A 27,226-nucleotide genomic window follows, 5' to 3' on the forward strand; every position below is an offset into this window, starting at 1 on the left:
GCAGGCTCCGCGCGCTCTCCTCCTTCCTGGCGCCGAGAGGGAACAGCAAGGAGACACAAAGGAAAACCATTAGGCTTTGAAGGCATGGGAAGGGGCTGTAGCTTCCATGGCTTACTTCTCCCCGCCTCAGGCCGCCACAAACCAAGATCAAGCACCAGTGGGGGCGTGGGGCTCACTGCTGCTGGTGCCCATGTGACTGGGTCCAGCCACTCTAGAGGGCACCCCAGGAGCAGCTGTTAAAGTGGAAAAAATGCCCCCCACCTTCAGCTGGGAGACTCCCTTTCAATGCGTCCACCCTGGAGCAACACTGGCCATGTGCGCACAGAGGTCTGATTGGGGATTTTCTTTTCAGCATCGTTTTTAACAGTGAAAAACGGAGAGCAACTCATGTCCATCACAGGTGAAACGGCCAAAGGACCTGTGCTCCCCTGTGCCACAGAATGCTGGGCGGCAGCTCTCAAGAATGACGGTCATCTATTTGTGCTGATGGAGAAAGAAATCTAAGACATTCTCCAGGAAAAAAGCAAGCAGAGAAAAACGCACAGTATAATCCCATCTGTATAAAAAGCAGAAAGCAAACCAGAACAACTATCTCCTCCTGTGGGCACATACCTATCTATGCACGTAAATGCAGAGAGAGAGGGCTAGTAAGCCCCCTGCCAAATGCCTGGTTACTCCAAGGGCCTGGGGTTATCCAAATCTTTTAAAACAAACACAAACTGAAGAAAGAGCAAGGCCACATGTCACTTTCTTAGTGAGCTCAGGGGAGCCCTAGGCGGCCTCAGGGTGTGAGGGGCGAGGAGGGGTCCCGGTCTCTCACTTTCACCCCTGCTTTAGCACAGGGTCTCATCCGTCCTGCAGTTCAATCTTCCATGTCAGATTGCATGGCAAGAAAAAGTCTGAAAGTTTAATTCCTGTCATATCACAGGGGAGGAAAGTCGGGTGCAGGGGAAGGAAGGGGAGAGACGTGTTTGGGAACACAGTGAGCTGTAGCACAGCCATAGTGGGGACTCAGGCCTCTTGACTCCGGGTTTTGCAAATCTGTAGAAAAACCTGGTTTGTCAGACACATAGGCCTGTGGAATGTAGTTTCTAGCCCTGCAGGGGAAATCAATATGAGATGCCAGGAAAGAAAATCCAGCTTAGCTGTGAAATCGGGCCTCTGGAATGTATCAAGGGTAAGGGGAAAAAAAAGAAGAGACACAAAGTCCGTAGCATTCAAAAAAATCTTCTATTAACTGGCTTTTGGTGCAGGGAGGGGCAGGCGCCTGAGTCTGGCGGGCTGTGTCTGGCCTGGGAGCCTGGTGCAGGTCAGGACTGCAGCCCCCAGCATGGCAGGTTAGGATTTGCTTCCTTCAACAGTTTTTATAAAGGGCCTACTATATGCTGGGCAGGGTGCTAAAGCTGGGTTAGGGAGAGATTCAGAAAAGAGTAAGATCTGGATTTGCCCTTAAGGAGCTCAGTCTCGTGGCAAAGAGCAGAAGTGTGCTAGATGAAGGCAAGCATGTCCTGGAAACACAAGGAAAGGAGAAATGAACTGGGGTGCAGGGGGCCTAGCGGGGGCGCTGGAGAAGGGGTAGTGGAGGCTCTATGGTGCAGAGACGTTTGTCTGGACCAGGGAAAAATCTTGGTCCACAGGAATCTTTCAGCTCATGCCAGGAGAGGGGGCGTGTGACTGTGGCCTCGGCCCTTACCTGGCTCTCTTTGCCACATTGAGGGCTGGAGAGAAAAGAGGCAGAGAGGAAATGAAAGGGGCCAAGCATGTCCAGGTGGTTGGTGCCACTGGCAGAAGCACACCCATTCAATCAACACATGTTTCCTGAGGGCCTGCTAGGCGCCAGGCCCTGAGCTGGGCCAGGGGACCAAGGATGGATGAGAGCTGTCACTGTTCTCTCTGCCACATCTCACAGCTCCTGGTCTACTTGGCCTCCAGTCCCGGCAGCAGGGAGGTTCTTTCACACGGTGCGCCCTCTGGTTATGTTGCTCCCAGCAGGACCACAGAGAAGCCTGGCAAACTGCACCTGCCCCAGCTGGGTCCTAGGAGAGGACACAGGTAAGGACAGAGGAGGCTGGTGCCCTGGGTACCCCATCCAAGAAGGTGTGGCTTTGGCCCCATGACCTCATTTGGAGCCAGAGAAGGAAACGAAAATCAGGGGCAAAACCAGCCAGGAAAAGATCCATCTGACCCCGAATAGCCAAAGTAAACTTGAGAAAGAAAAACGGAGCTAGAGGAATCAGGCTTCCTGACTTCAGACTATACTACAAAGCTACAGTAATCAAGATAGTATGGTACTGGCACCAAAACAGAAATATAGATCAATGGAACAGGACAGAAAGGCCAGAGATAAACCCACGCACATACAGTCACCTTATCTTTGATAAAGGAAGCAAGAATATACAATGGAGAAAAGACAGCCTCTTCAATAAGTGGTGCTGGGAAAACTGGACAGCTGCATGTAAAATAATGAAATTAGAACACTTCCTAACACCATACACAAAAATAAACTCAAAATGGATTAAAGACCTAAATGTAAAGCCAGACACTATAAAACTGTTAGAGGAAAACACTGGAAGAACACTCTTTGACATAAATCACAGCAAGATACTTTTTGACCCACCTCCTAGAGAAATGGAAATAAAAACAAAAATAAATAAATGGGACCTAATGAAACTTAAGAGCTTTTGCACAGCAAAGGAAACCATAAACCAGACGAAAAGACAACCCTCAGAATGGGAGAAAATATTTGCAAATGAAGCAATTGACATAGGATTAATCTCCAAAATATACAAGCTACTCATGCAGCTCAATATCAAAAAAAAACAAACAACCCAATCCAAAAATGGGCAGAAGATCTAAACAGACATTTCTCCAAAGAAGATACACAGATTGCCAACAAACACATGAAAGGATGCTCAACAACACTAATCATTAGAGAAATGCAAATCAAAAAATTCTCACACCAGTCAGAATGGCCATCATCAAAAAATCTACAAACAATAAATGCTGGAGAGGGTGTGGAGAAAAGGGAACCCTCTTGCATTGTTGGTGGGAATGTAAATTGATACAGCCACTATGGAGAACAGTATGGAGGTTCCTTAAAAAACTAAAAATAGGGCTTCCCTGGTGGCACAGTGGTTGAGAGTCCACCTGCCGATGCAGGGGATGCGGGTTCGTGCCCCAGTCCGGGAGGATCCCACATGCCGTGGAGCGGCTGGGCCCGTGAGCCATGGCCGCTGAACCTGCACATCCAGAGCCTGTGCTCTGTGACGGGAGAGGCCACAGCAGTGAGAGGCCCACATACCGCAAAAAACAAAACAAAACAAAACCTAAAAATAGAACTACCATACGACCCAGCAACCCCCCTACTAGGCATATACCCTGAGAAAACCATAATTCAAAAAGAGTCATGTACCACAATATTCATTGCAGCTCTATTTACAATAGCCAGGACATGGAAGCAACCAAAGTGTCCATCGACAGATGAATGGGTAAAGAAGATGTGGCACATATATACAATGGAATATTACTCAGCCATAAAAAGAAATGAAAGTGAGTTATCTGTAGTGAGATGGATGGACCTGGAGTCTGTCACACAGAGTGAAGTAAGTCAGAAAGAGAAAAACAAATAACTGTATGCTAACACATGTACATGGAATCTAAAAAAAACAAATGGTTCTGATGAACCTAGGGGCAGGACAGGAATAAAGATGCAGATGTAGAGAATGGACTTGAGGACACGGGGAGGGGGAAGGGTAAGCTGGGACGAAGTGAGAGAGTAGCACTGACATCTATACACTACTGAATGTAACACAGATAGCTAGTGGGAAGCAGCTGTATCACATGGGGAGATCAGCTCAGTGCTTTGTGACCACCTAGAGGGGTGGGATAGGGAGGGTGGGAGGGAGATGCAAGAGCGTGGGGATATGGGGATATATGTATACATAGAGCTGATTCACTTTGTTATACAGCAGCAACTAACACAACATTGTAAAGCAATTATATTCCAATAAATATGTTTAAAAAAAAGGATCCATCTGAGAGCCAGAACATCAGTCAAGCAGCAGTAGCTTCGGAGACCGTATTTGGAGCAAGTTGCTTCCTTGGCCTCCTACAAGCCCAGGGAACATGCGGGCTCTCCTGAAACATGCCACCTTTTTCCTCCTTGTTTCCTCTAGCCTATCCTTCAAGGCCCAACTCAAACTGGCCCTTAGTGGGGTGACACCCACTTTTGAACCTCTAAAGGGCCTGCAGAGGCAATAAAGCCCCCCCTTTCCAGGTGAGGAATCAGGGGATCCAGAGAGGCAATGTAACCTTCCCAAGGTCACACATCTTCTACCAACAGAGCCAGGGCCATAACACAGGCCTCCTGACTCAAGTCTGCTTGGCTACTTCCTGTGTGGTGTGATGACAGGCTGGCCCCTTATCCTTGCCAAGACTTAGTTCTGCCACCCAGGGATGATGTGAGCATGAAATCAGACAATGAGCAGAAGTGGACCTGGCACCTGCTGAGCTCAGCAAAGGGAATCCTATTTCTTTCACTACAGGCCTTGTCAGAGCCTTTAATATACAGATGTGCCCTGTGACTCTCCAGGAGGCACACAGGGTGCACAGACATTTTTGGCAATAGAACTAATTTGAGAGAGAACACTTATTATCTTCCAGGGCACCACTGTCCAGTCCAAAGGAGTTAGGGGACCCCACCTTACACACACCGCCTCCTTCCTTAGCTACTATACACCTGTGGCACACGTGCTTGGCGTCTACCCAACAACCCCCCTTTACCTCACCCCCACTCCTATCAGACCCTCATTTTGCTCAGGTCCTCCCCCTTCCCCCTTTTCCGGGAGCCCTGGACCTTAGCCCCGTGACCCAGGTCCTCAGTGAGATGTGAGGGGAATCTGGGGAGTTCTGGGAAAGGTCTCCTGGCCTCTAAGAGAGATGCAGAAAGACCTGGTCCAGACTTCCTCTTGGCTGTGTCATTTCTGGACGTCACAGCTGAAACAGGTGCAGTTATCCAGTGGCCCTGAGGGAGCAAGATGCACCCTTGATGATGTGGCTGCACCACAAGTCAACCAAGCCTAGACTTCCCTACCCTGTGACTGCCTGTCACGCAAGGGGACAGATTTCCTTATTACTTGAGACACTGAGTATATCGTATATGGTTTAATGACACACACACATTTTAACTCAAGGGTGATCTGCCTTGTGCTACTTAATTTCTCACATGCTCCGTGAAGGCAGGGCCAAGGCCCTAAGCCCCACTACCCTGCCCGCATCAGGACAGGGGTCCCCACTGAGGTCCCTCCGTGCCCCATCCTGGCACCTCTCCACTCTGTCACGGCTTGTTTAATGTCCTAAGTCTTTCCCACGGTCTCTGTGCCCTTTGAGGATGAGGCCTGGGCACCTTGCTCACCTTGTCTCCTGGTGTCTCTAGCACAGGATCTGGAGATAGTGAATCACTTAATAAATATTTTCTGTATGAATAAATAAATAATGAACACATGAACAGAGACTCCGCCCGGGCTACCCGGCACAACGAGTTCAGTAAACATTTGCTACCTGCTCTCTCTGCCAGGCAGCCGGGAGCTCCTTCAAGCAGGGGTACAGCCCTCCTCGTCTGCCCCTCTCCCCATGCCAGGGTCATTCTGGCCTGGAACAGTGGCCACTGATACAGGAGAACATCGCCAGCCTGGGATCTGGGGATGTTGCAACGTGTGTGACTAAGCAGTTTGCAAATGCTTCCTGTCCAGCCAGCCAGATGGCTTTATAGTTGCCCTGTGCCAGGTACCCAGGCCAGCAGTCAGCCACGCTTCTAGCGTTGGACAGCCCCGGGAATGGGGAACAGCTTGAGCTTCTGGCACTGAGGCTCCTATCCCAAGAACGGGGCAGGTCCTCTCCCCTCTCTGACCCTCACCACCTCCATCTATGTGTTGGGGGAGAAGGCGGGCTGGACTCATCCAGCAGTTCCTAGATTTCTGGATTCTGTGAAGCAGCCCCATGCAGGAGAACGCTGGGGGTCTAGTGCAGGGCTGACGGTGTCTGATCCCGCCATTCTCCATCATGCCATGTGGCTGCTGACTCTCAGCCCCTCCAAGGGGTCTCCATTCCAAAGCCAGGTGATCTTTCCAAAACATATAATGTACCGGCTCAGGCGACCCTCACCATGCTCCCACATCCTCGGGGCCACCACCCCTGCTGTTCACTCTGCTTGGAAAGCTTCTCCTGCCCCCTTTGCACAACTGACCCTTCCTCGTCCTTCCACAGTCATTCCCACATCATTTTCTCCAAGGAGCCTTTCTGCCTGGACTGAAGCCCCGACTAGAGGCTTGGAACTCTGCGCACCTCCACCTTGGAGAATCTTTTTCATCTGCAATTTCAGGTTGCTTGTTTGCCAAGCTGATTAGTGCAAACTCCACGTGGGCAGGGGCCCTGCCTGTTTCACTCCCCACCACATCCCCAGCACCTAATAAATCCAGGGCCTAGAAGCACCAGACAAATATTTGTTGAATAAATGAATAAATCATGAATGGACATTTCAATGCCAAAAAAGGAAGGACATAGACCAAACATAAGTGGAAAGGCCTTAAAATGGAATACATTCACTTCTGAAAAGCTCACTCAGGACAGGTCCTTCATTTGCTCATTTTGTCATCAGATGGAAAAATTCAAGTCAAGGAGCAGCTGCTGGGAAGCACTGCCCAGCTCTCCCACCCAGGGATTCAGTGGTGGACACCTCCAAAGATGAAAGAAGGGAAGAGGGGCTGGTTTTGGTCCCGCTGGCCTTTTGCTGTCAACAAGGAGGACTCACTAACTCTGTGTGCAGAGTTGGAGCCTAAAGCGGGATCATTAGAGACCCTGAGCTCGGCTGCTGGGAGCACATGGGTGCCAGGTATGGGGGGAGCCCCGAGCTGAAGCTCCATGACCAATTCTATCAAGATGGGGGCTCTGAGTTTCTCGCTTTCTCTCTGCACTTGCAGAGTTGGGGTCCCTGGAACCCCACGGTCCACCACACTCACCTCCTGCCCTTGTGTACCCGGCTCAGGTCCACTGAGTCACTGCTGAACACGTCAAACTCATCATTCTGGAAGATGTTGTGACGAGACGCCAGCAGGGGAGTCAGGTCTGGCTTCACCTGTCTGGGGGGCAGCACAGAAATCCATTTCAGGGGTCCTTGCTAGTGGATGCCTACCTGCACCCACTCCCCCATCATGTCCTATCTGTCAGAGACTCCACCCCCCTTCAACAGCCACACCTGGGACACAGCCTAAAAACCTGCCCAATCCTGTCCAATCCTGCCCCTGCCTGGGTAGGCAGCCACCCCTCATACAAAGTGTCCCTTGGTCCTGCATGCCATTCACACAGGTTTTGCTCACGACAGCCCCACGAGGTAGTCAGAGGTCACTCAAGCTCTTTTTGCTTCAAGTGCCCTCACCTGTAAAATGGACACACGGAGGCTGAGGAGCTTGTCCAAAGGCAGAGCTAACTTCATTCATTCATTCAATAAACAACATTTATTCATGGAAGAAACACCCATTCCTGCACTCATTCCTTCTGCCTCCCGGGGCCTTCAGGGAAGCAGTGGGCCCAACTCAGGAAAGGTGGGTATGGGGGAATTCCCTGGCAGTCCAGTGGTTAGGACTCTGTGCTCTCACTGCCAAGGGCCCAGGTTTGATCCCTGGTCGGGAACTAAAATCCCACAAGGTGCGCAGTGCAGCCAAAAAAAAAAAAAAGGGGGGTTGTGAAGGAAGGGAGAAGCTTTGGCTGTCCTACCTCAGGAATCTACTGGGAAGGGGGCAATGACAGGGCAGGCCAGCAACATCAGAGCTCTGAATGCTCTCGACCCCTTGGTCACATCCCTGTGGCTCTAATGGGTCTTCCTACGAGGTGGAGCAGGGCAGTCCAGCGGTGCCTGCTCTGCCCTGCAGGGGGCATGTGAGGACCTCCTGGGCCTGAGGTTTCTGTTTCCTCAAGAGGACATTAGCTTCCACGGTTGGGAAACTCTGCTGTGGGGAAGAGCAAGCAAGCTGAGCCCCGGGACACGTGGGAAGGAGGCGTGGGAGGCAGAGGAACTAAGAAGGGCCCCTGACAAGGGCCCCGGGGCAGGCTGGACGCCGTGAGCCTCCTCCCACCCATCTCTCCCACCTGTCTAGGCCGCGGTCCAGCTGGCTGAGGGCAGGGGCCAGCCGCCCCTCCAGGATGTTGTTGATCACCTGCTCCGGGTCATAGCTGTAGTGCTCCAGGCAGGCCAGGATGAAGCCCTCGCCAAGGTCTGGTAGCAGGTCCTTCACTTGAGAGATGAGTGAGTCCAGCTCCACACCACACACCGCGGGGCCTGGACCAGCCGCTGCCCCCAGGCACTGTGGGAAGAGCCAGAGTGAAGTAGGGGAAGGCTAGGTTGGGCTAGTGACAGGGCAACCGGCCCCCAACAGTGCTGGTCTCGAGTCAGGGGACCTGGTTTGAGTCCCAGCCCTGCCCCTCCTGGCCGAGGGACCTGAGCCAAGTCACTTAAGTGAAAGGGGGCTCTACGATTTACCAGCTGAGCTACTTCTGGCTGTGTGACTTGGGGCAGTGTGCTTTTGCACAAAAAATGCAGAGCACTGTGCCTGGCATGGACTAGGCTCTCCATAAACGGCCATGGCTTCTATGAATCAAGTCCTTTTCCTGCTCTGAGGTTGATGACTGATGTCAGAGCGGAACAGCAACCACCAGACCTGACTATGTGGAGATGCTCTCCTTTGATTATCTCCACCTCGATGAGGGGGATTCAGTGCATAGACAGCTCAAAGTGGCTTAATTTTTTAGGCTTTTAAGGAAATTTACAAATCAAAAAAACAACAGTAAAACTCCTCCATGTCTGAAAAAAGCCAAATGGGGAAAAGGGGGGTTGTGTGGAGAGGCACAAGGGGCTGTCATTCTCCAAGATCCTGGGACAGCAGTCACGGGGCCTGGGGTCTAACAGGAAGAGCAGCACCATCTGTCAATGGAGCATTGAGGGCCAGCCAGGCTCAGAGCACTCACTCCACACAGCAGCTCTGAGCATCATCCCACAGCCACATGGAGGTGGGTGGGGACAGTGGCAGTCCCCACCTTACAGGCGAGAAACCAAGGCTGATGTGAGGGACGTGCCTGAGGCCATTCAGCGGGCGGATGACAGAACCAGGATACTTCCCTGAGCTGCCTGAGCCCAGAGACTGTGTGGTGTTAATCCCCACATCATGGTGCCTGACATTCAGGGAAGAGTCCTGGGCTCAGTGGCCAATCATACGGCCACAGACTTGGCGATGGTGAGTTCTGTAAAAGCCTGGAGTGAAAGCACTAGATCAGAGGTTTCCACTCTGTTTAGAGGAGTGCCAACAAGGATTTCACATGGAAAAAGCTCCATTGCTTCATCTTATGGAGGGAAAACTGAGGCTTTGACAGCTAAGCGACCTGCCTTCCTCACACCCCGCCTAGCATGCCCGCAGCTCAGAACCCTCTAAAGGCAAGGCAGAGCTGACCAGCAGCTCAAGACTGTCAACTCCAAAAGAAACCCTTTTCCCTGAGAGCAGGAACAAAGAAGGGAGGTTTCCCGCTGCCCAAACCTCTCAATGGGGCCAGGAGGGGCTGGGGAGCAGGGGAAGCACGGCTCTTGTCACACACCTCCTCTTCCTCCGAGTTCTGGGGAAGCGATGACGGTCTGCTGACCGCCTCCGCCGCCTCCACGACCCCGTTAGGATTCTCAGCCACCGGTGGGTCTTTGGCATTGGTGGCTTTCCTTCGGTCCATCCCTTCCCATGCACTCTCAACTGCCTGGAGGATGTAGGCAGTCCGAGTCTCGTCCCTGTGAGGACGTGTTAAGGAGTCTCTCGGGAGGGCAGCTCTGAGGCAGCATTGTTTCTCAATCTATCCCCAGCATCTGACTGTACGGCTTCGGCCAGGGGCTGTCTGGGCTGCACCCAGTGGGCATCACGGGCACCTGGGCTACAGGAGGAAACGGGCCAGGCAGACCACAGCCACACTAGCCTGAAAACCCAGTACCTGCCACTCAGCAGAAAGAAGCTCTGGGTAAAGACAGGGCCAGAGGCTGGCAGCAGAGCATCCTGGAACATGGCATTTGGACAATCCAGCAGCTCCTCCTCTGCACTGACCCCCAGGAGGAGGGCCTGGGGGGGACACTACCACTGGGCTTCCTGTCGAACCAGTTGCGGGCTTTCTGCAAAGGCTGGGGGCCCACAGGGTGTCCCTGAGACAGGACTGAGCAACCTACCCAGTCACCAAAATGGCCCTTGGGCCTGCTCGTTCCTGCCCCTCCTCCCTCTCCACTACCCTGGGTATTGCCAAGCCAGATGCTGGGGAGTTGCCCTAGATCCCCTCACTCTACTTCTAACCCAACCCCCCACCAGCCAAAGTATGAAACTGACAATGTCACCCTCTGCTTCACACCCTTCCATGGCTCCCCAGCACTTGCAGGGCTGACCCCAAACTTCTCAGTGAGGGCCATCCCTGGGCCATGCAGGTCTGCTCGGCCCCAGCTCATCTGCCATGGCCTAAACCCCCTCCCGCTAGACCTCTTCCCCTCAGCCCTCTGCAATCTGCACACATCTGTGGGCTCCTCAGACAGGCCTGCTCTGTCCGCTGTCCCCTGGGAACACTTAATTCAGGGTTTGGCCACCTCCTCTTCCTTGCGCTGTTCTCAACTTGGATTTCACTTCCGTGTGACACCCCCACCCCAAGCTCCACTGGGTTGAAGGCCCCCTTGGTTTCCCCTGACTCTGAATTTCTCCCATATGACACTCTATTTAATTATCCGTCTCTCATCCTGCAGTGAGGTCCATAAGGGCAGGGCTGAGTCCATCTTGGTCACACAGGCCCAGAGGCTCAGCAAAGACTAGGGTAAGTAGGGCTGTATTTGCCCCAAGGATCAGAGCAGTCATCTCCTCCAGAGACTGGGGCTGGGGCCTCGACGGGCGTCTAGGGAAGGCTGGCCGCGTGTTCTGGGGCCAAATGTCCCTCCACTCCTGTGGGTCTGACCCGGTCAGGTCAGTCCCGTCCCAGGGGCTGCAGTGGAAGGATACAAGGCTGACGAGGCCTGCTGCAACAGGCTGATGTCATCGGCCACGGGGAAGAGCGCATCATAGTCCCGGAGGAACCTGCCAGAGAGAGCGCAGTGAGGGTGGTGGGGAGAGGGTGTCGGGGAAGACAGGGCTGGAGCCACAGGGGCTGTTTTGCTGAGGGCCACTCCCCGTGTCTGCTGCCCAACCACAAATGCCAGAAGCTTAGACCGTGGTGAGCACATGGCAGGGGCTCTATTACGTAATGTCTCCTGGGGCTGGTGGGAGTGCCACGGGCCCGTCCCAACTCAGCCACACGCTCACCTCTTCTCCTGCAGCAAGGAGCTGAAGATCTGAAGGAACTCTTCGATGAAGCCCTGAATGTTGTCACAGCTGGAACAGGACACAGGCAAGATGAGCTCATTCCATGCAGACAATCTGCAGCTCCCTTCCTTGCCCGCTCACCCCACCCCTCTGCCAGGCCTCCAGCCAGTTGGAGGAAAGAGGCATTTTTCTCAGTTTCCCATCTTTGCTCAGCAACCTGGAGCAGGGGAGGGACAAGATGAAGTGAGGGAAATGCCTCTGCTGGGCTTGGGGAGGGGGCTCTTCCACCTGGGTGGGGCAGTCGCTCCTGAGTGTTTACCTGCTTTCTAGGACTGGGAGAAGGCAGATATGGTTCAGGAGGATGTGAAAAATCTCCAGTAGCTTCTTCCTGGAATGGGAGAGCCTCTGCCACAGGTCACCTAGCAGCCTTCGAAGGCCATAGAGAAAAAGAAGTAGATTTGAGAGGCAAAAAAGGCACCGAGGGAACTTCTTTCCAGCACTTGCAGGTGCCCCTTGCCCCCCAACCACTGCCCCCGCCCCCAGCGGCTGGGAAAGCCTCACAGTTTGCTGTTGACAGCAGTTGGCAAAAGGCTACAGGCTCTGAGAGGCCGGCTGGTTCCAGGGCCACTTCTCAGTTCAAACAGGGGGTCAGGAACCAGCAGGTCAATAAGAGCTTGGAGCAACAGCTAAAGGGAAAAGGCTTCAATACCGAGGCCGGGAGGCCATTAGGTAGGGAGGCACCAGCCAAATCCGCATGGTCCTTGGACCCACCCCCTTGACTTAGAGATGGGGATGCCAAGGCCCACGGAGGGCAGGGCCCAGAGCTGGGGCTTCTCTCTCCCACAACAATACTCTTAGTTTTGTCCCCGCCTCACTTGCTATCTTCAAGCCTCCTCTTCTTAATTGCAGACTCCAGTTCGGGAATTGCTATTTCGTAAAAGGAAGCTAGCCTGTGGTGGCACATGTGGGTAAAAGGCTGGATTAGCTCACAAATATCACACTTCATTAGAAAAAGCAAAGCAAACTCAAGGGAGTGGGAAGGCCTATTTCTTGCTCCCAAGTTGTCACCACAGTTTTCTCCCGGGACCACCCTGGCTCTTCCTGAAATTCACCCCAGATTGTCCCACAGTGGCTGGTCCTAGGAAGAGCCTCATGGGAAATGCCCTGGAGCTACTTCCCCCATTCATATGGGAAACCAAGGCCCAGATAGGCTCATTCTAACAGAGCAATGAGAAGGCCACCCAGGACTCAATGGGGTTTGAGGAACAAATACAAGGTGACTTTTTTCTTGCTCAAAAACTGCCAGCAGCTCCCTACCTCCTATGACATCAAAGTGTAACTCCTCTCTGGTACATCCATACCTGGCACAGTATAGCCAACCCTGCTTCTCACCTCAGCAACCTCACAGCCACCCCTTCTCAACTCAGATTTAAACTCTCTATCCTCTAAATTAGGAGATTGGGATTAACATATATACACTACTATATATAAAATAGATAACTAATAAGAACCTACTGTATAGCACAGGGAGCTCTACTCAGTGTTCTGTAACAGGGCTTCCCTGGTGGCGCAGTGGATAAGAATCTGTCTGCCAATGCAGGGGACAGGGGTTCGATCCCTGGTCTGGGAAGATCCCACATGACGCAGAGCAACTAAGCCTGTGCATCACAACTACTGAGCCTGTGCTCTAGAGCCCGCGAGCCACAACTACTGAAGCCCGCGCACCTAGAACCTGTGCTCCACAACAAGAGAAGCCACTGCAGTGAGAAGCCCATGCACCAACGAAGAGTAGCCCCCACTCGCCACAACTAGAGAAAGCCCGCAAGCATCAACGAAGACCCAATGCAGCCAAAAATAAATAAATAAATAATTTTTTAAAAAATTCTGAAAAAAAAAAATTCTGTAGCAACCTATTGATATATGGGAAAAGAATCTGAAAAAGGATATATATATATATATATATACATATATATATATATATATATAACTGATTCACTTTGTTGTACACCTGAAACTAACACAACATTGTAAATCAACTATACTCCAATAAAAATTTCAACAAAAGCGAAAACAGAAACCCTTCATCCCAGCCACACACTTCCTAATCACGCTCACCCCTGTGATTACTCCTCCCCGGAACTAGATGCACAGCACTCAGAAGATCGTGTTTTTACAACTTAAAATGCAGCTACCTCTCTTCTGGGGTGTAATTCTATCTCTGAACATCTTAAGCTTCCCAAAGCCAGAAATGCAGCTGACGTGCCTAGGACAGTGTTCAATCTGCAGCAGGCACCCTGTAAACCATCTGTCTGTCAGTCGGCTGGCTGCTGACAACTTTTTCCTAGTGCAGTGCTGTGCGTAGCAGAGGGTAAGCAGGCCCAAAGAGGCAGGCCTTTCGAGGCCCACAGCATGGCACCCAGAAGACGACAGAGAGGGTAGTTTGGCTCAAGCAGAGTCAGGCGTTGCCAGGATACACTGCTGGTGGGAGGGTTAACTGAAACAACCCCTATAGAGGGTGATTTGGTGAGATCTGTGAAAATTTTAAATGCATATACCATCTGTTCCCACAATTCTACTTCTAGGAATTTATTTCTCAGATATACTTGTAAAGAGGTACATAATGACCTGTGTACGAAGTTATTCTTTACGGCAATTTTTTTGTAATAGCAAACAGTTGTAAAAAACCTAAATCTCTGGGGGCTGGTGTCCCACACAACGGAATTCTACCCAGCCATACCAAAGACTGAAGGTGCTTTATGCACAGATGTACATTAAATTTAAAAGTAAAATGCAAACAGTACATACAGTCCTCATAATATGCCAGTATACTAAATATTAAAAAGAAGGCAGGAGATTTATAATGTGTATATTTGCTTATATGTGCATATTTATATGCATATCTCTGGAAAATTCCACAAAAAAACTAACACGATGCTTGTGTGTGAGGAACAGAACTGGGGAAGGGGAAGAGGGAGGTTTTCAATGTGTGTTTTATACTTTTTGAGTTTTGAACCATGTGAATGTATTATTCGTTCACAGAATTAAAGGACAGAAAGAGAGGAGGGCGGAGAAGGTTGTCCTGAGAGAGATTAGCTAGAGGGCTGTTTGGGGAGGTAGTCCCTTGACCAGAGCCCCCTGGGACTGAGGGGCTGCTTCGCTCAGCGCTCCAGCGGGTGTTCCTGGCCTCCAGCACAGTTGGAACAGGCTGAGCCAGCCCCAGGCTGTTTGTGGGTCAGAGGCAGTGTCACCTGCCAAAGGCAGGGTCACTCGCAGTCAAGAGTGTTTTCTTTTCTTCCTCCTCATCTTGAGATGGGTGGAGCTGCTCCCCTGCCGCCACGCCACGGGGTACCTCGCAGGAAAGTCAGCTCTTCCAGAAATGACCCTCCCATCTCCAAAGACCCTTTCCAAAGCCATCTGCGCCATGTTTGGGAAGATGCTTTCACAAAATGGGAAAATGCTTATGGCGAGTGAAAATAAGTCTAAGAACAGCATGATCTCTCATAGTGATTTTCATTTCCTACCTCTGGGGATTTCCCAAAGTTCCTACAAGCATTTGTCACATTTACCATGAGAAAAGATACCTTTTAAAAACTGTGACAACATTTTTAAGAGTCCCATCCTAATCCCTCCCTTCTGGGGAAAGTGTGGATCAGTGCTTTATTCTAACGTTCTCTGGGAGGCTGATCAATCTTCATGTCTGAGTTTTGCGAGCTAAGGAGATCCAGGTGGGCTCAGGGCACCAGCTGCCATCTCTGGCACATGCCAGGGCTAGATAAATGTTTTGTTGAATGGGTGAGCAAATGACCGAATGAACAGAGGGCTGGGTGGACGGAGCTGGGCAGCTCCCAGAAGCTCCTGCAAACGGTGGGGAGAGACGCCTGGCAAGAACAGCCAGAGGCCACTGAGAACAGGGCAGCCCACCCCCACCTTCTGCCATTGCCAGGCAGTGTGCCAGTTACCAGCCCACCCCCCGCACACTCCCTTCTCACTGCACACGGAACAGATGCCCACGGTGCTAAGTGGGCAAAGAGGGTCTCCCTCCCCGCCCCGTATCCCCCTTGGTATCTTTCTTCATCACAGCAGGATCCTTCTATGAGTTCTTTGGATAAAAGCCTCCAGGGCCTCCCTCCTGCCTGCACAATAAAGGCCCCACTCCCTGCCAGCACACATCAAACCAAGTCTGACTTCCCTGGAGCCCTCTCTGGTTGTCGCCTGCTCCCCACGCCCACACCCGCCCCTCGTGTCACGCTCCACTCCCCTGTTCTCCCCGGAACACATGCTGGGCCTCCGCAGGCTTCACTCCGCCAGCCTGAATGCGCTTCCGGCCATGGAAACCTTTCTCTGCCTGGAAGGTTGCTGTTCATTCTTAAGACCTCATTTAAGGGTCGCCCTGAAACCTTCTCTTATTTCACCAGATAGAACTTTGCTCCCTCGTCTGTGTTCATAATTCGGCCCCAACTGCTGGCGCCACACGGGCGCACATCTGCTCACATCCTCACGTGTGCTCTTCCCTGGGCTGGAGGCTGAAGTCCTCAGCCCGCTCCTTATGATCTGTCACTCCCTGTGCCTGCCTGTGACAGGGGCTCTGAAACAAAACGGGACTGAATTGAAACTGCCCGACTCTTGGGTTGGTGTTTTTCTTCCTCCCCTCCCCTGTTCTTAGCCCCACATAGCAGTGCTTCTCAAATGCAGCCTCCACACAGGCAGGAGCTGGAAGAGGGCCTGGTGCATCCTAAGCATCCAATAAATACTTGCTGAACGAAGATGTGAACTCCAACCTCGACTTCAACAGCCAGAACTACCTCTGTACCTGTAACAGAAGTCGTGTTTCTGGAAGGTTGAGCAAGCCAAAGGGAAGATATCCAGAAAGGCCCAGAGTGTGGTGCAGGTATCACAAAGGTAGAGAACGATGTCCTTTAATTCCTGTCGCCAAAGGAAAACACTGCATTATTCTCCTCCGCCCCCAGGGACAGCTCTGTAGAGGGTCTGAGACAAAGCTGACAAAGCCGGGGGTCCCCAACAGGCAGGTGAACGCTGGAGGTCCCGGGCAAAGACTGGCTTGTCCATCTCTAGAAGTACGATCTGGGGAGCTCAACCCAAGCCTTGGGTCTTGCTACTGTAGTTCCAACAGATGCACAGCCGGGGATCTCTAGGGTGACTTCTAGCTCTGGGCTAATACGATTCTCTCTCTCTTTTTTTAAATTAAATATATATATATATTTTTGATGTGTACCATTTTAAAAGTCTTTATTGAATTTGTTACAATATTGCTTCTGCTTTGTTTTGGTTTTTTGGCCGCAAGGCATATGTGGGATCTTAGCTCCCCAACCAGGGATCGAACACGCACCCCCTGCACTGGAAGGCAAAGTCTTAACCACTGGACCGCCAGGGAGGTCCCCTGGGCTAATACGATTCTCTCTTGGAAATTGAAGGAGAACCCATCCCTGAATCTGAAGACAGCGCCTGAGGTCCCGCACAGAAAGTACATCCCAGTGAGGACAAGAATAGCCCACCCTACTTTCCTTAGAGTTTGAAGCGCCTGTACAGAACAGGGAGTGCGTCCTCATAGGCTTCTCTGATTCTCAAGATGACGCTAACAAGCAGGCTGGGATCTCCATTTTACAAATGAGGAGACTTATCTGTAGAGACTTCTCTGTGGTTCAGAGGGGTAACATGCCCTGCTCCCACAGCACTCGGTGTGCCCTTTTCTGAAACACTTGTTTAAGGCCTGTTCTCCCATGAGATCGCAAGCTCCAGGAGGGCAGCTCACAGCTGCTTCGTTCCTCCTCTAACTCTGGTGCTTAACACAGGGCCAGACACACGTCCAGGCTTCTTAAACATATACCTCCCATCTGGCATCCCCATTAGATTCTGAGTTCCATGAGAGCAGGCGCCATGTCTGCTTCTGCTCACTGCTTCACCTTCACGGCCCAGCCTGGGGCCTGGCACGTGCTAGGGGCTCCTCCACACAAATCGGCGCGGTGGATGAAAGGCTCAATGAATAACGCACCCAGGAACCTGTCCACCTGAACTATGTGAAGACTAAACCTCCATCCTGTTCCCTCTGCTACTCCATAAATGAAGCTCCCAGTGAAAAGAGAAGGCCTGCTGAAACGCTCTAAACCTGTGTGATGGGAAGAGCTGCTGGTGGGGTTGGGGTAGAGGGCTGTGAGCAGGGGAAGAAGCTGCTGGGCCTTCTACTGGCCAGAAAGAAGCTGGGCTGAAGGGCAACCTCACCAGGAGAGGCATGTCGCTGGGGGTCAGCCGGCCCCTCTCCTCAAGCTTCTGGGGTGTGGTGCAGGCCCCGTCCCCTTGCAAACCACAGTGCTGGAGGATATTGCTGAAGACCTGTGAAACACAAGAGATGACTCTCCCACATCCCGTCGAGCCAGCAGCTAGGACCCCCATCCTGCAGCTAGGGACTGGTGATCCGAAAACTGCCTTGGAATCTTTAGAATATATGCCAGCGTTCCTGGGACACCAGCTGAGACAGTGACCTTCTCAGAGAGCGGGGTCAGAGTGGAATCTGTGTCAAAGTGGAATAATGGGGGCATCCTTCTTGAAGGATTGTGGTGAGGATTAAAATGACAAAATGTATGTAAATCCTGTGGATATTACCTGGATAGACTGGATAAGTGTATGGTGATGAATATTTAAGAGTTACAATCAGTAACATATGTTTTTGGATCCCCTGGAGATGGCAATTTATGGGAACTATATTGAAATAAAAGACAAATCAACAGTGAGGGGAAAACAGAGCCCATCATAAAATCATGTAAGTATTTAACTGATGGTGCTATATTTTAAGTATGCTAGCATGTAAAATTCTAAGAATTACTGTGAACAGTGGTTATCTCTTGGTGGGATTACAGAGGGAGATTAATCTCCCTCTTTCTGTTTTTTTGTTCTTTTTTTAAAATTTTCCAAATTTTCTATAATGAACATTATTTCATCTGATTTGAGAAATGTACAGGGGTATCCTTAGAGGTAGATGGCTGTTGACAAACAACACAAAATGCACCCCAAGCTCTTTCTGTATGAGTGCTGGACAGCCCTTAGATTTCAGTCCTGTTCAAGAGAGGAAAGGATGAATTCAAAGGAGCGAGGTGAGGGGTGCAACACAGTGACAGTCTGGAGGTGTATCTGGGGTGGCGGGTGGGGGGGGATTTCTCCCAGACTCTTCCAGGGAAGTTGAGAAACATCAGCAGGTAGGAGAAAGGCTCTGCCTCCCCTGGGCAGGGCTGAGAGCCAGTCAGTACCTGAAGGATGGTGGGCATGGTTTCATCCAGGTCATTATAGTAACTTGGCTGTTGGAGAAAGATGTTTCCTGAAAAGAGAAGAAAAAGGTAGGAATTGGGAAAAGACTAGGGGTGGAGAGGACACAGTACAAATGGTTGCCAGCATGTTCTGTGACCTTTCTCCCCTTTCCTAAGCCTGCCTGCACTAAAGCAGTCCTGGCCCCGGGCCCCGCTGGCACAGAGCTTTGGCCCAGCCTAGAAACTTCCCCAGGGTGAGGGAGGGACCTTGCTCAGTACAAGTTAACCTTTTAAGCACCTCTGCCCAGCGAATTACGTAAAAGACCCTCCCTGGTCAAACCAGCTCACCCTACCATCCCCAGGGAATGATCACACTTGGGCACTGTGCTTTGTATGACAACACTGGCTTTGTAAATAGGAGCTAGTCATCCAGGAAAATTAGGAGACAGGATCACTCTGCTCAAGAAACCTGGGTGCTACAATCCAGGAGTCTTGCCAGGCCACGCCTCTAGTAATGGGAGGAGATTCTAGGGAGAAATTTCTCTAGAAATTCTCTTACCCTCTGCTTTTGAATCTGCTAGCCATACTAATCCCTACTCCAAGGTGAGAGGCCTGCCAGGGACCTGAAGATAGATTTACCACACATTTGCACTTATTCCTATAAAATGAAGCCCCTCTCCAAGTGTTCACTATCCTCCAAGTGCTGCTGCTGTGAGTGTGGAGGTTAGAGCATAAGGTAACTGGAACAGAAACCAATTGTCCTGGCTGCCCAAATGGGTGGGGGAAGCGGGGAGGGAAGGAGGATCACAGCTAGCTGGGGGACATGATGCAAAATGCCACTGCCCTTCAGAAGAGCCCTGGGTTCCTCATCCCACTACAATCCCAGGACCTAAGGCTGGCTGACTGTCAGGGTGCTCTGACCTCTAGGTGTCCTCTGTCTTTGGGCAGATCTGTCCTCGGTTGCCTTAATGATAACCCTGCAGCCCTCACCCTATCCTGGAGGATTTGAAAATGAATGAGATCAAAGGCCAGATGGGGCTGGGTGAGTAAGCGAGTCACTAGGTGGCTGGACTTTCTGTAAACACCTTCCTGGAGGCCGCTTCATTCCTTGATTCCAGAAAGCTGAGTTTTACCAGCAGGAGCTTCCTCAGCACCTCCCATTTGACCCCTCAACCTGTGAAGGTACTCCCTGACCTTCTGTGCCCACCTGCTCCTGACAGGCAGGGAGTGACTGAGCTGTCTCCCCACCAACCTCTGCTATTCCTCATAAAACCCTCCTAGCAATATCATCAAGGGCAAGTTTGAACTCCTGACCACGGCACAAAGGGCCTGTAAGATCTGGCTTCTGCTGGCATCTCCGGCCACCCTCTTCCCATCCCTCGAATTGCATTCTTCCCTCACACCATCCTCAACCTCACACAACGAGCCCTGTCCCCTCCCTCTGCCTGCAGTGACCTCCCAGAGCTAAGTCCACCATAAGGCAGATGTCACCCTCTCCAGGCAGAGTCTCCTGACCCAGGCATCAGGAGCAGGTCTCCTCCCATAATTCCCAGGCCACACAGTGGTCCTCATCACTCCTGGACCACCGGTAACAGGGGAAGGCACTCTTTCATAATCCTTCCCATGCTTAGGCCTGAGTAACAGGGCTATTTTATAAGCATCAAAATAGATCACATTTCACAATCTACCCTTGAGGTCTTTGGAGTCTCCTTCTTCTCCTTTATCTGATTCCAATGACATTGAAGATCTGACTTTTGATCTCTTAAAGAAATAATTTAAAAAGAAGGGACATGAATGGCCTCCCTTGAAATATCCCTTCTCAGACTGAAGCAGTTCAGAAACCCAGGGTGGACGCAAGGTGTTGCCAAAGAGATCAGTGCTGTCCTCCACAGGGCCAAGGCCTCATATACTCCTGCTCTGGCAAAGCAGCTCCAAGAGAGTCTAACTGAAGGGCCCTGCTTTCACAATTACACTTGCTGATTCACAACACCAGCCTTAAGGTTGAAAAAAAAGCAGGAGGCAGGGACAGGGCAAGGACTGGGCTTCTGCCCAAAGGACAGTTGGCCAGTTCCCTTGCTCCCCGCTTGTCTCCTTTGTCAACCCTCTTCCAGCTGATCTGCTTTGCTCAAGAGCTTCTGTGGTGGAGAAAGTGGAGGCTGCCCCTTGCTGTGTCTCGTGTCTTCTGCTCAAGGGTTGGAAAGAGAGCTAGTGTGTGTGTGTGTGTGTGTGTGTGTGTGTGTGTGCGCGTGCGTGTTGAAGGGTATGGAGAAGGGGCCTGCAGACGGAGAGCCAGACAGACAGACACACACACACAATATGAAGGGGCTCCTGATACCTGATCCTGCCCTCTTTTCTGTGAACCAGCCTCTGTGAGCCAAAGAAAGGGCTCTCCTTAATAAGCCAATTTAGGGTTCTCAATCTAGGGATGAGAATATTCTAAAACAGCTCATACTCTATGAGGGGGTATGTTTTCCTGGAGACAAGCTTTCATCTGATTCTCAAAGGAGTCAGTGACCTAAAAGATTAGGAACCCTGGCAACAGGCAGAGCTCTCTCACACCACCCTTGCTTGTCTGAAAATGCAGCCAGACAGCATCTCTGCCTGGACCCTCACAGCCGTCTACAGCCCACGGACCTAATGCTGCCCTTGCCTCTACTTACAACCTGCTCCCCCACCTCACGTTTTCTCCAGATTCGTTAAGACTCCTCCCTCCAGCTGACCTCACTAAGCCCCGCTTTACTCCCAGATGTGTCCTTTTCTGCCCCAGCAGCCCAAGCAGGCTCTCACCTTCAAACCCACGCTGAAGCCCTGGCCCCCTCCATGGGCTCCTGTCACCACCTCCCCACCTGCATGCTGCCAGATTAACCTTGTCGCCAGATGGCTCCCCGCCCTGCTCCAAGCTCCTAGAGGCTCCCACAGCCTCCTCACAGTAGGAGCTCGCACTTACCAAGTGCCTGTAACGTGCCAGGCTCTGTGCTGAGCACCACCTCATATTTAATCCCCACAACCATACTACAAGTTGGTCTTCCCTTTCTTCAAGTGAGAAAACTCAAGCTTAGAGTGGCTAACTAACTTGGTCAAGGTGACACAGCTGGGACTAGAGCTGTGGATTGGGCAATTCAACTCTAGAACCTGCCTTCTTAGCCACCAAGCGATACTGTTCCCCAAGTGCCAAAGCCTGGCGTGGAGCCCTCCTTGATCTGGCCCCAGCTTCCTCCCCTGGCTCCTGCGCTGCCCTCCCAGAATGCTCCACTCCAACCAAACCGGTCTAATAATTGTTTCTCTAGCTAATCGTGCATGCTTTTGTGCACTCATCCCAACCTCTGTCTAGAGTATAATTATTAAGGGTCTTTCCCGGGGAAAATAAAAGAAATTAACTGATGATCAGGCAATAATTAGATTTGAATGAGAAACCAGAGGTCGTTCCAATGAAAAGCTGGATGTGAAATTTCATACACATTATGCTCTAATATGTTTAAAAAAATACAAAGAGAAAAGACTAGAAGGGAATAATCACCAAATCATTGTCTCTGGTTGCAGGAATTTAGTAACTGCTTTCCTGTTTCTTTACACTTCATATTCTTTCAAAATTTTCTAAATTAACATATATTACCTTTATTATTGCGGTGGGGAGGTAGGAAGGAAGGGAAGAAGATATTTCTAGGGATAACTGAGCTCTGTAACTGGGCATTTGGAAGTCTCTATCCTACAATCTCAGGGTGAGGAGTGCTGACAGGGGTGTCCAGGGTGAGTAGCTCTCCGTGCCAGTCCAATGCCATGAGTGGCTATTCAAAAACGAGTCCACTGTGGCACTGCTCCCTCTGTAACTTCCCAACAAAGCTTCTGCCTCTGAGTGAACCTTCCAACTCATGGCCTCCTGTTGGGATCCAACTGCTGATGTCTGTTCCCTTCACAAGCCCAAAGGGTCCTCCCTGAACTCTGCCCCCATCTGTTCTCAGCAGCAATGCAAATCTCGACATTTCTGAGGCAGCCCCATCACCCCTGAGGCAGGGAGTGGCCAAGGGTGAGAGCTTGAGAGTCAGGCCCAAGTGACGTAAATCCCAGCCTGGCTACTCGTTAGTCATGGCCTCTCAGGCAAGTCCCTTACATATAACCTCAGTTTCCTTAACTGTAAATGGGGATGATGACACCACTGACATCACAGCGCGACTGGGAGGATCAACTGAGATGACATATGAGGAGCATCCGCAGAGTCGCCAGTGAGCACTCAAATAACCGTTAGCTGTCGCCACCGTTCTTACTCTCGTTGCCGAAGTAAACTCCCCGACTCCTTCGAGTGACACATGGCCTAATGCTAGGACTCCAAGATCCTGGAGCAGCTGCGTGATGCCCATTTTTGTCTCCACTCCCCCACCGCCACTTAGTCACTTCTTTCAGAGTTGACACACATGTCCACTAAGACATTTCCAAGCACCACCCACTGCTGCTGCTCTGAATCCCCATGCTCAGCCGGGCACCCGCCTTTGGAATGTGGGGGCCATCTCTGTGCCCCCCCACCCTGCTGCCCCCAGGCCACAGGCCCTACTCACCTATCATCTTCTGCAGCAGCAGGGAGTTGCCTTTTCCAAAGAGCACGCAGAGGTCCAGGATCTTTGGGATGTCAAACAGGAAGTTGTTGTAGAGGATCTCTCCAAAAGCAGAGGGGGAAATGAAGTGATCCTAAGGAACAGTGCAGAGAGGATGAGAGACTTTCCAAAAACATGTGCATTGCAGGGTAATAGCAAGCTCACAAGAAACAACCTTCAGGTCCATCAGCAGGGGCCTGGCTAACAGAAGAAGATCTGTCCACACCGCAGATATGTCTGAGCCTCATGGACTGACCTGGAGCAGTGGTCACACTTCATCTTAATGTAAACAGAAGCAAAAGCTCACTATAAAACCATCAGCTGGGGAATCATTCTAAAATATTTATGTGTAAACCACCATGATGTCTGGGATTGTTTAAAATACTCCAAGAAAAACAGAAAACTCAGGGGGAGGGAGCAAACAAGATGCCTATACCTGTTGAACCCAGGTAATGGGTACGTGGGAGTCATTATACTTTTGTGTATATTTGAAAATTTCCATGTAACAAGTTAAAAAAGCAAGACACTATTTTTAAAATAAATATGTGCGCACACACACACACATTGAAAGGAAAAAAGTTTCCTGAAGGAACATGCACCTTGACAGTGGTCATTTTGAGGGGAGGGAATTTTGTGGATGACTTTCATAATCTACAAAATATTTCTGTTATGTTTGAGTTGTTTAGAGACAGCATTATTATTTTTAAAATCAGGGGGAGAAAAGTAAAGGTTTTTAAAAAGCACATACGAGTTCCTCTAAAAACTCAGAATCAATGTTTTCACCCTCTGACGCACAAGGAGGGCATAGTCACGCGCCACCTGGCACAGGGCCTTCGGCTCCCCATCGATGAAAACATTGGGTGTAATGCAGGCGACCCGGTGACTTAGAGGATAAGGGAGGTGGCACAGATTTCTTCCCCAATGGTGGGAATAAAAGCAGAGGGGAGACAGAGGAAACATGATACTTCCAGAGCCTTCCTTCCCAGGGCTGAGAGCCTGGCACAGAGGTGTCAGGTGGCGGTGGTGACCTGTCACGGGATCCGGGGCTTACTTTGGATTCCTTGTGAGTGGACATGCGAAGGAAGGTGAGAAAAACACTTCGGTGGAGGCGCTTCTCCATGTCAATGACCTCAGGGGCCAGGGCCACCCACTTGTCGAACTTTCGGGGGACATAGTGCAGGTAGGAGTCCAGGCACTTCTGCAGAGTCTCGTCAAAGACAACCTAAGCCAGGCGACAGAAGACAGCAAGGGCTCGTCACTGAGGCCCAAGTGAGGTGTGTGGGTGGACTGTGCAGGGCTCACGGCCCATCAGCCCTGGCCTGTGGCAAACACTCCAATCCCAAGGGACCGAAGAGGTATAAATGAGCCGAGGGCTAAACACGAGTTTCTAAAAATGACGTGTTGGAAGGCGTTGTGTAAACATCACTAAGACTGTGATACAAGTCAGAGCAATCCAAACCACAATTTGCTGTTAAGGATCCAGTGTAAGAAGTAGAGAAAAAAAGCATCTCCTGGGAGAGAAAAACAACAGCACCCAACCAATGGCATGTCATGTGCTTTGTCTTAGCGTGAATTTTGATAGAATGTTACCTGGCACCAGAATTTATCGTGAGGCAGGGCCAGGAGCCAGTCGAGGTCATTGGCTACGAAGGTGGCGCGTTCCAGGTACTCCTCCACTAGGGCGGGAATGTTGTCTTTAGGGGGCGGTTTGTATAACACAAAATACCGGTCTGCCTTCTGCTCGGGGTGCTACGGATCCAAAAACCACGTGTTAACGTGGCAGAGGTTAGTCAGTGAGGGCCCATTTGCCAACCCACAGCAATGACAACACTGGGCTGTTCCAACCAGTGACCCTCAAGCATAAAGAACTGAGTGTCTTTGACAAAGGGGGCTTGGTTGCAGCCAGGGAACACCAGGCGGGCATTAAATACCATGTTTTTTGGAGAATATTTAATGACATGGGGAAAGGTTAAGGGAAGAAAAAGCAGGACACAAACCTCTCTATTTTATATAACCAGTTTGGGGAGTAAAAAAAAAAAGTACACATATTTAACACATTCACACACTGGTACAGATATTTTTTTAAAGTGTGTGTGTGGGGGGCAAACCCCCAAAGCTAACAGTGGCTATCTCTAGTGGAAGGGATTATGACTTGACTATATTTTCCTATTAAAAAAAAGAACATGTATTATTTTTAAAATTATTTTTTAAATCATACAAGTGAGGCATGAGCATCCTTTCTTTCAAAAACTCACAATAGTACAGAAAGGTGAGTTACCTGGCCCATACCCCCAGCCCCTGTGTCAACCCAGAGGTAACCCCTCACCATTCCCTGAGCATCCTCAGAGACCTTTTCTAAGTATTTACATTAAAATGTGCCCATATGAGGCATTTGTTTGGACCCATTTTCATCTTTCTGACACAAACAGTATCGTACTGTACATATCACTGTGCTATACCCTTTGTATAATCAGAAAAAAACCTCAGTATTTTTTTTTTAAAGATGCTAATCAGGTAATTGCAGGTCTCAGCTTAGCATCACAAGCTCTCTCTTCCAACCCTTACCTTGCCATGAACAAATCTTACTTTGTTCACCATAAAGAAGAGAAGATGAGCTCAGTTTTCTCCTCTGACTACATAAGGGCTGCTTTCTCTTGGGGGGGGGGAGGTGATAACAGGAAGAAGGCTGGGCTGCGTCTCAGCTATTATCAACCACAATCCACCCACTTCCAGATCTGTCAATCCAGGGGGCACAGGAAAACCACAGCTGATTGGTCAGTCTCCTCAAGAACCACCTACACCTCCCAACTGCCTAATGCAAGTCTGCAAACTGTGGAGTCTTTGAGTCCCGCAGGATTCCTTGGGGGTCACCTGCCAGGTGGGTCTTCAGGACCCCTCCCATTTAAATCAGAATTTATACAAAAGGAATCCTGCTGCCTGAAACAAATTCAAAACTACTCTCTAGGCCCTAATTTCATCTCCTTGGTTTTTGAGTTCCCCTTCTGCCTTTGTCTGTTGACATCTCACCTCTTAGGTCACTTCTCAGGCCAGACTACTCACCCCACTGGCCCAAGAAGACACACACATACACACACCCCTGAGAGTCTACCTCCCTACAATCCTACACATTTACTGACACCCTGCTGCACACATGAAGAAAGGCATCCGTGTGCTTCCAGAGCCCACTCTGCAGAGGGGAAGATGCACATCTAAGCTATCAAATGAGCACAACACAGGCAGCTCAAACCCGGCAGAGAGACCGTGAGAGGGCAACAGGTGATTAACTGTGCCTGGAGGATGAGGGGCCGCTTCCCAGGGCCGGCAGCATCTGAGCTGGCCCTTGGAGGATGAGAAGGATTTTTAGGTGGAAAACACAGTATTTTTATGGAGGCATAAAAATGGGCCATTTAAAAAAAAAAAAAAAAAAAAAGGGGACAGATTGCACCAGGCGGTGGGAGATGGATTTGGAGGGAGAGATGCTGGAAGGATAATAAAAGCCGTCACTCACGGAGGGCCTGCCCTGTGCCGGCTGCTGAGTAGGCCTGTCCCCCAGCCCATTTCTTTTTTACCTAGAACAACTATTTCAAAGGGAGACAGTATTCTCCCCATTTTACAGAGGAGGAAACCAAGACTCAGTCAGATTCAGCAACTTTGCCAAGGTCACAGGGCTAAGGAAGCAATTGAGGCAGGATTTGAACCAAACCTGACACTGCAGACCTACTAAATGACCTAAGGTACCAGGTGTCACCCTGGTCTCACTACTCATCCTTCTCACCCCAGCTCTGACCTCACCTCCTCCAGGAAGTCTCCCAAGTCCCACCCTGACTAGGTTAGGGGTTTCACCTGGGCTCCCCGACACCTGCACTCTGTGCTTCCCCGACTGTAACACTTGTTAAACTGTATCAGAAGTGCTTGCAGATCCGTGGTTGCTGTGGAAGGGGACAGAGGAAGGGATAGATTATAGGGGGGGCACCAGGACACTTTGGGGAGTAGTAGAAATGTTCATTATCTTTTTTTTCTGGCCGCACCA

The 27,226-nt window shown here is 50.6% G+C and overlaps 1 protein-coding gene across 3 annotated transcripts in view; it reads right to left on the bottom strand.

The window, feature by feature from the left end:
• The window catches only part of ASCC2 (activating signal cointegrator 1 complex subunit 2), a 39,080-nt gene that overhangs the window by 4,157 nt on the left and 7,697 nt on the right, over nt 1-27,226 (bottom strand). The window contains exons 2-16 of one of the 3 annotated variants that reach the window (XM_007461181.1): nt 24,787-24,945; nt 24,248-24,418; nt 23,161-23,290; nt 18,614-18,681; nt 17,592-17,702; nt 16,165-16,277; nt 12,230-12,304; nt 11,674-11,781; nt 11,355-11,423; nt 11,055-11,129; nt 9,640-9,820; nt 8,143-8,357; nt 7,017-7,136; nt 5,203-5,208; nt 1-26 (exon numbers count right to left, since the gene is read on the bottom strand). The exon at nt 1-26 is cut by the window's left edge and continues 80 nt beyond it. In XM_007461181.1, coding sequence (XP_007461243.1) covers nt 1-26; nt 5,203-5,208; nt 7,017-7,136; nt 8,143-8,357; nt 9,640-9,820; nt 11,055-11,129; nt 11,355-11,423; nt 11,674-11,781; nt 12,230-12,304; nt 16,165-16,277; nt 17,592-17,702; nt 18,614-18,681; nt 23,161-23,290; nt 24,248-24,418; nt 24,787-24,945 — 1,627 coding nt within the window. The remainder of the gene's footprint in view (nt 27-5,202; nt 5,209-7,016; nt 7,137-8,142; nt 8,358-9,639; nt 9,821-11,054; nt 11,130-11,354; nt 11,424-11,673; nt 11,782-12,229; nt 12,305-16,164; nt 16,278-17,591; nt 17,703-18,613; nt 18,682-23,160; nt 23,291-24,247; nt 24,419-24,786; nt 24,946-27,226) is intronic. The other 2 variants (XM_007461180.1, XM_007461182.1) reach the window with 2 other exon arrangements.

This window comes from Lipotes vexillifer, unplaced genomic scaffold (genome assembly GCF_000442215.2).
Source record: "Lipotes vexillifer unplaced genomic scaffold, Lipotes_vexillifer_v1.1 scaffold691, whole genome shotgun sequence".
NCBI lineage: Eukaryota > Metazoa > Chordata > Mammalia > Artiodactyla > Lipotidae > Lipotes > Lipotes vexillifer.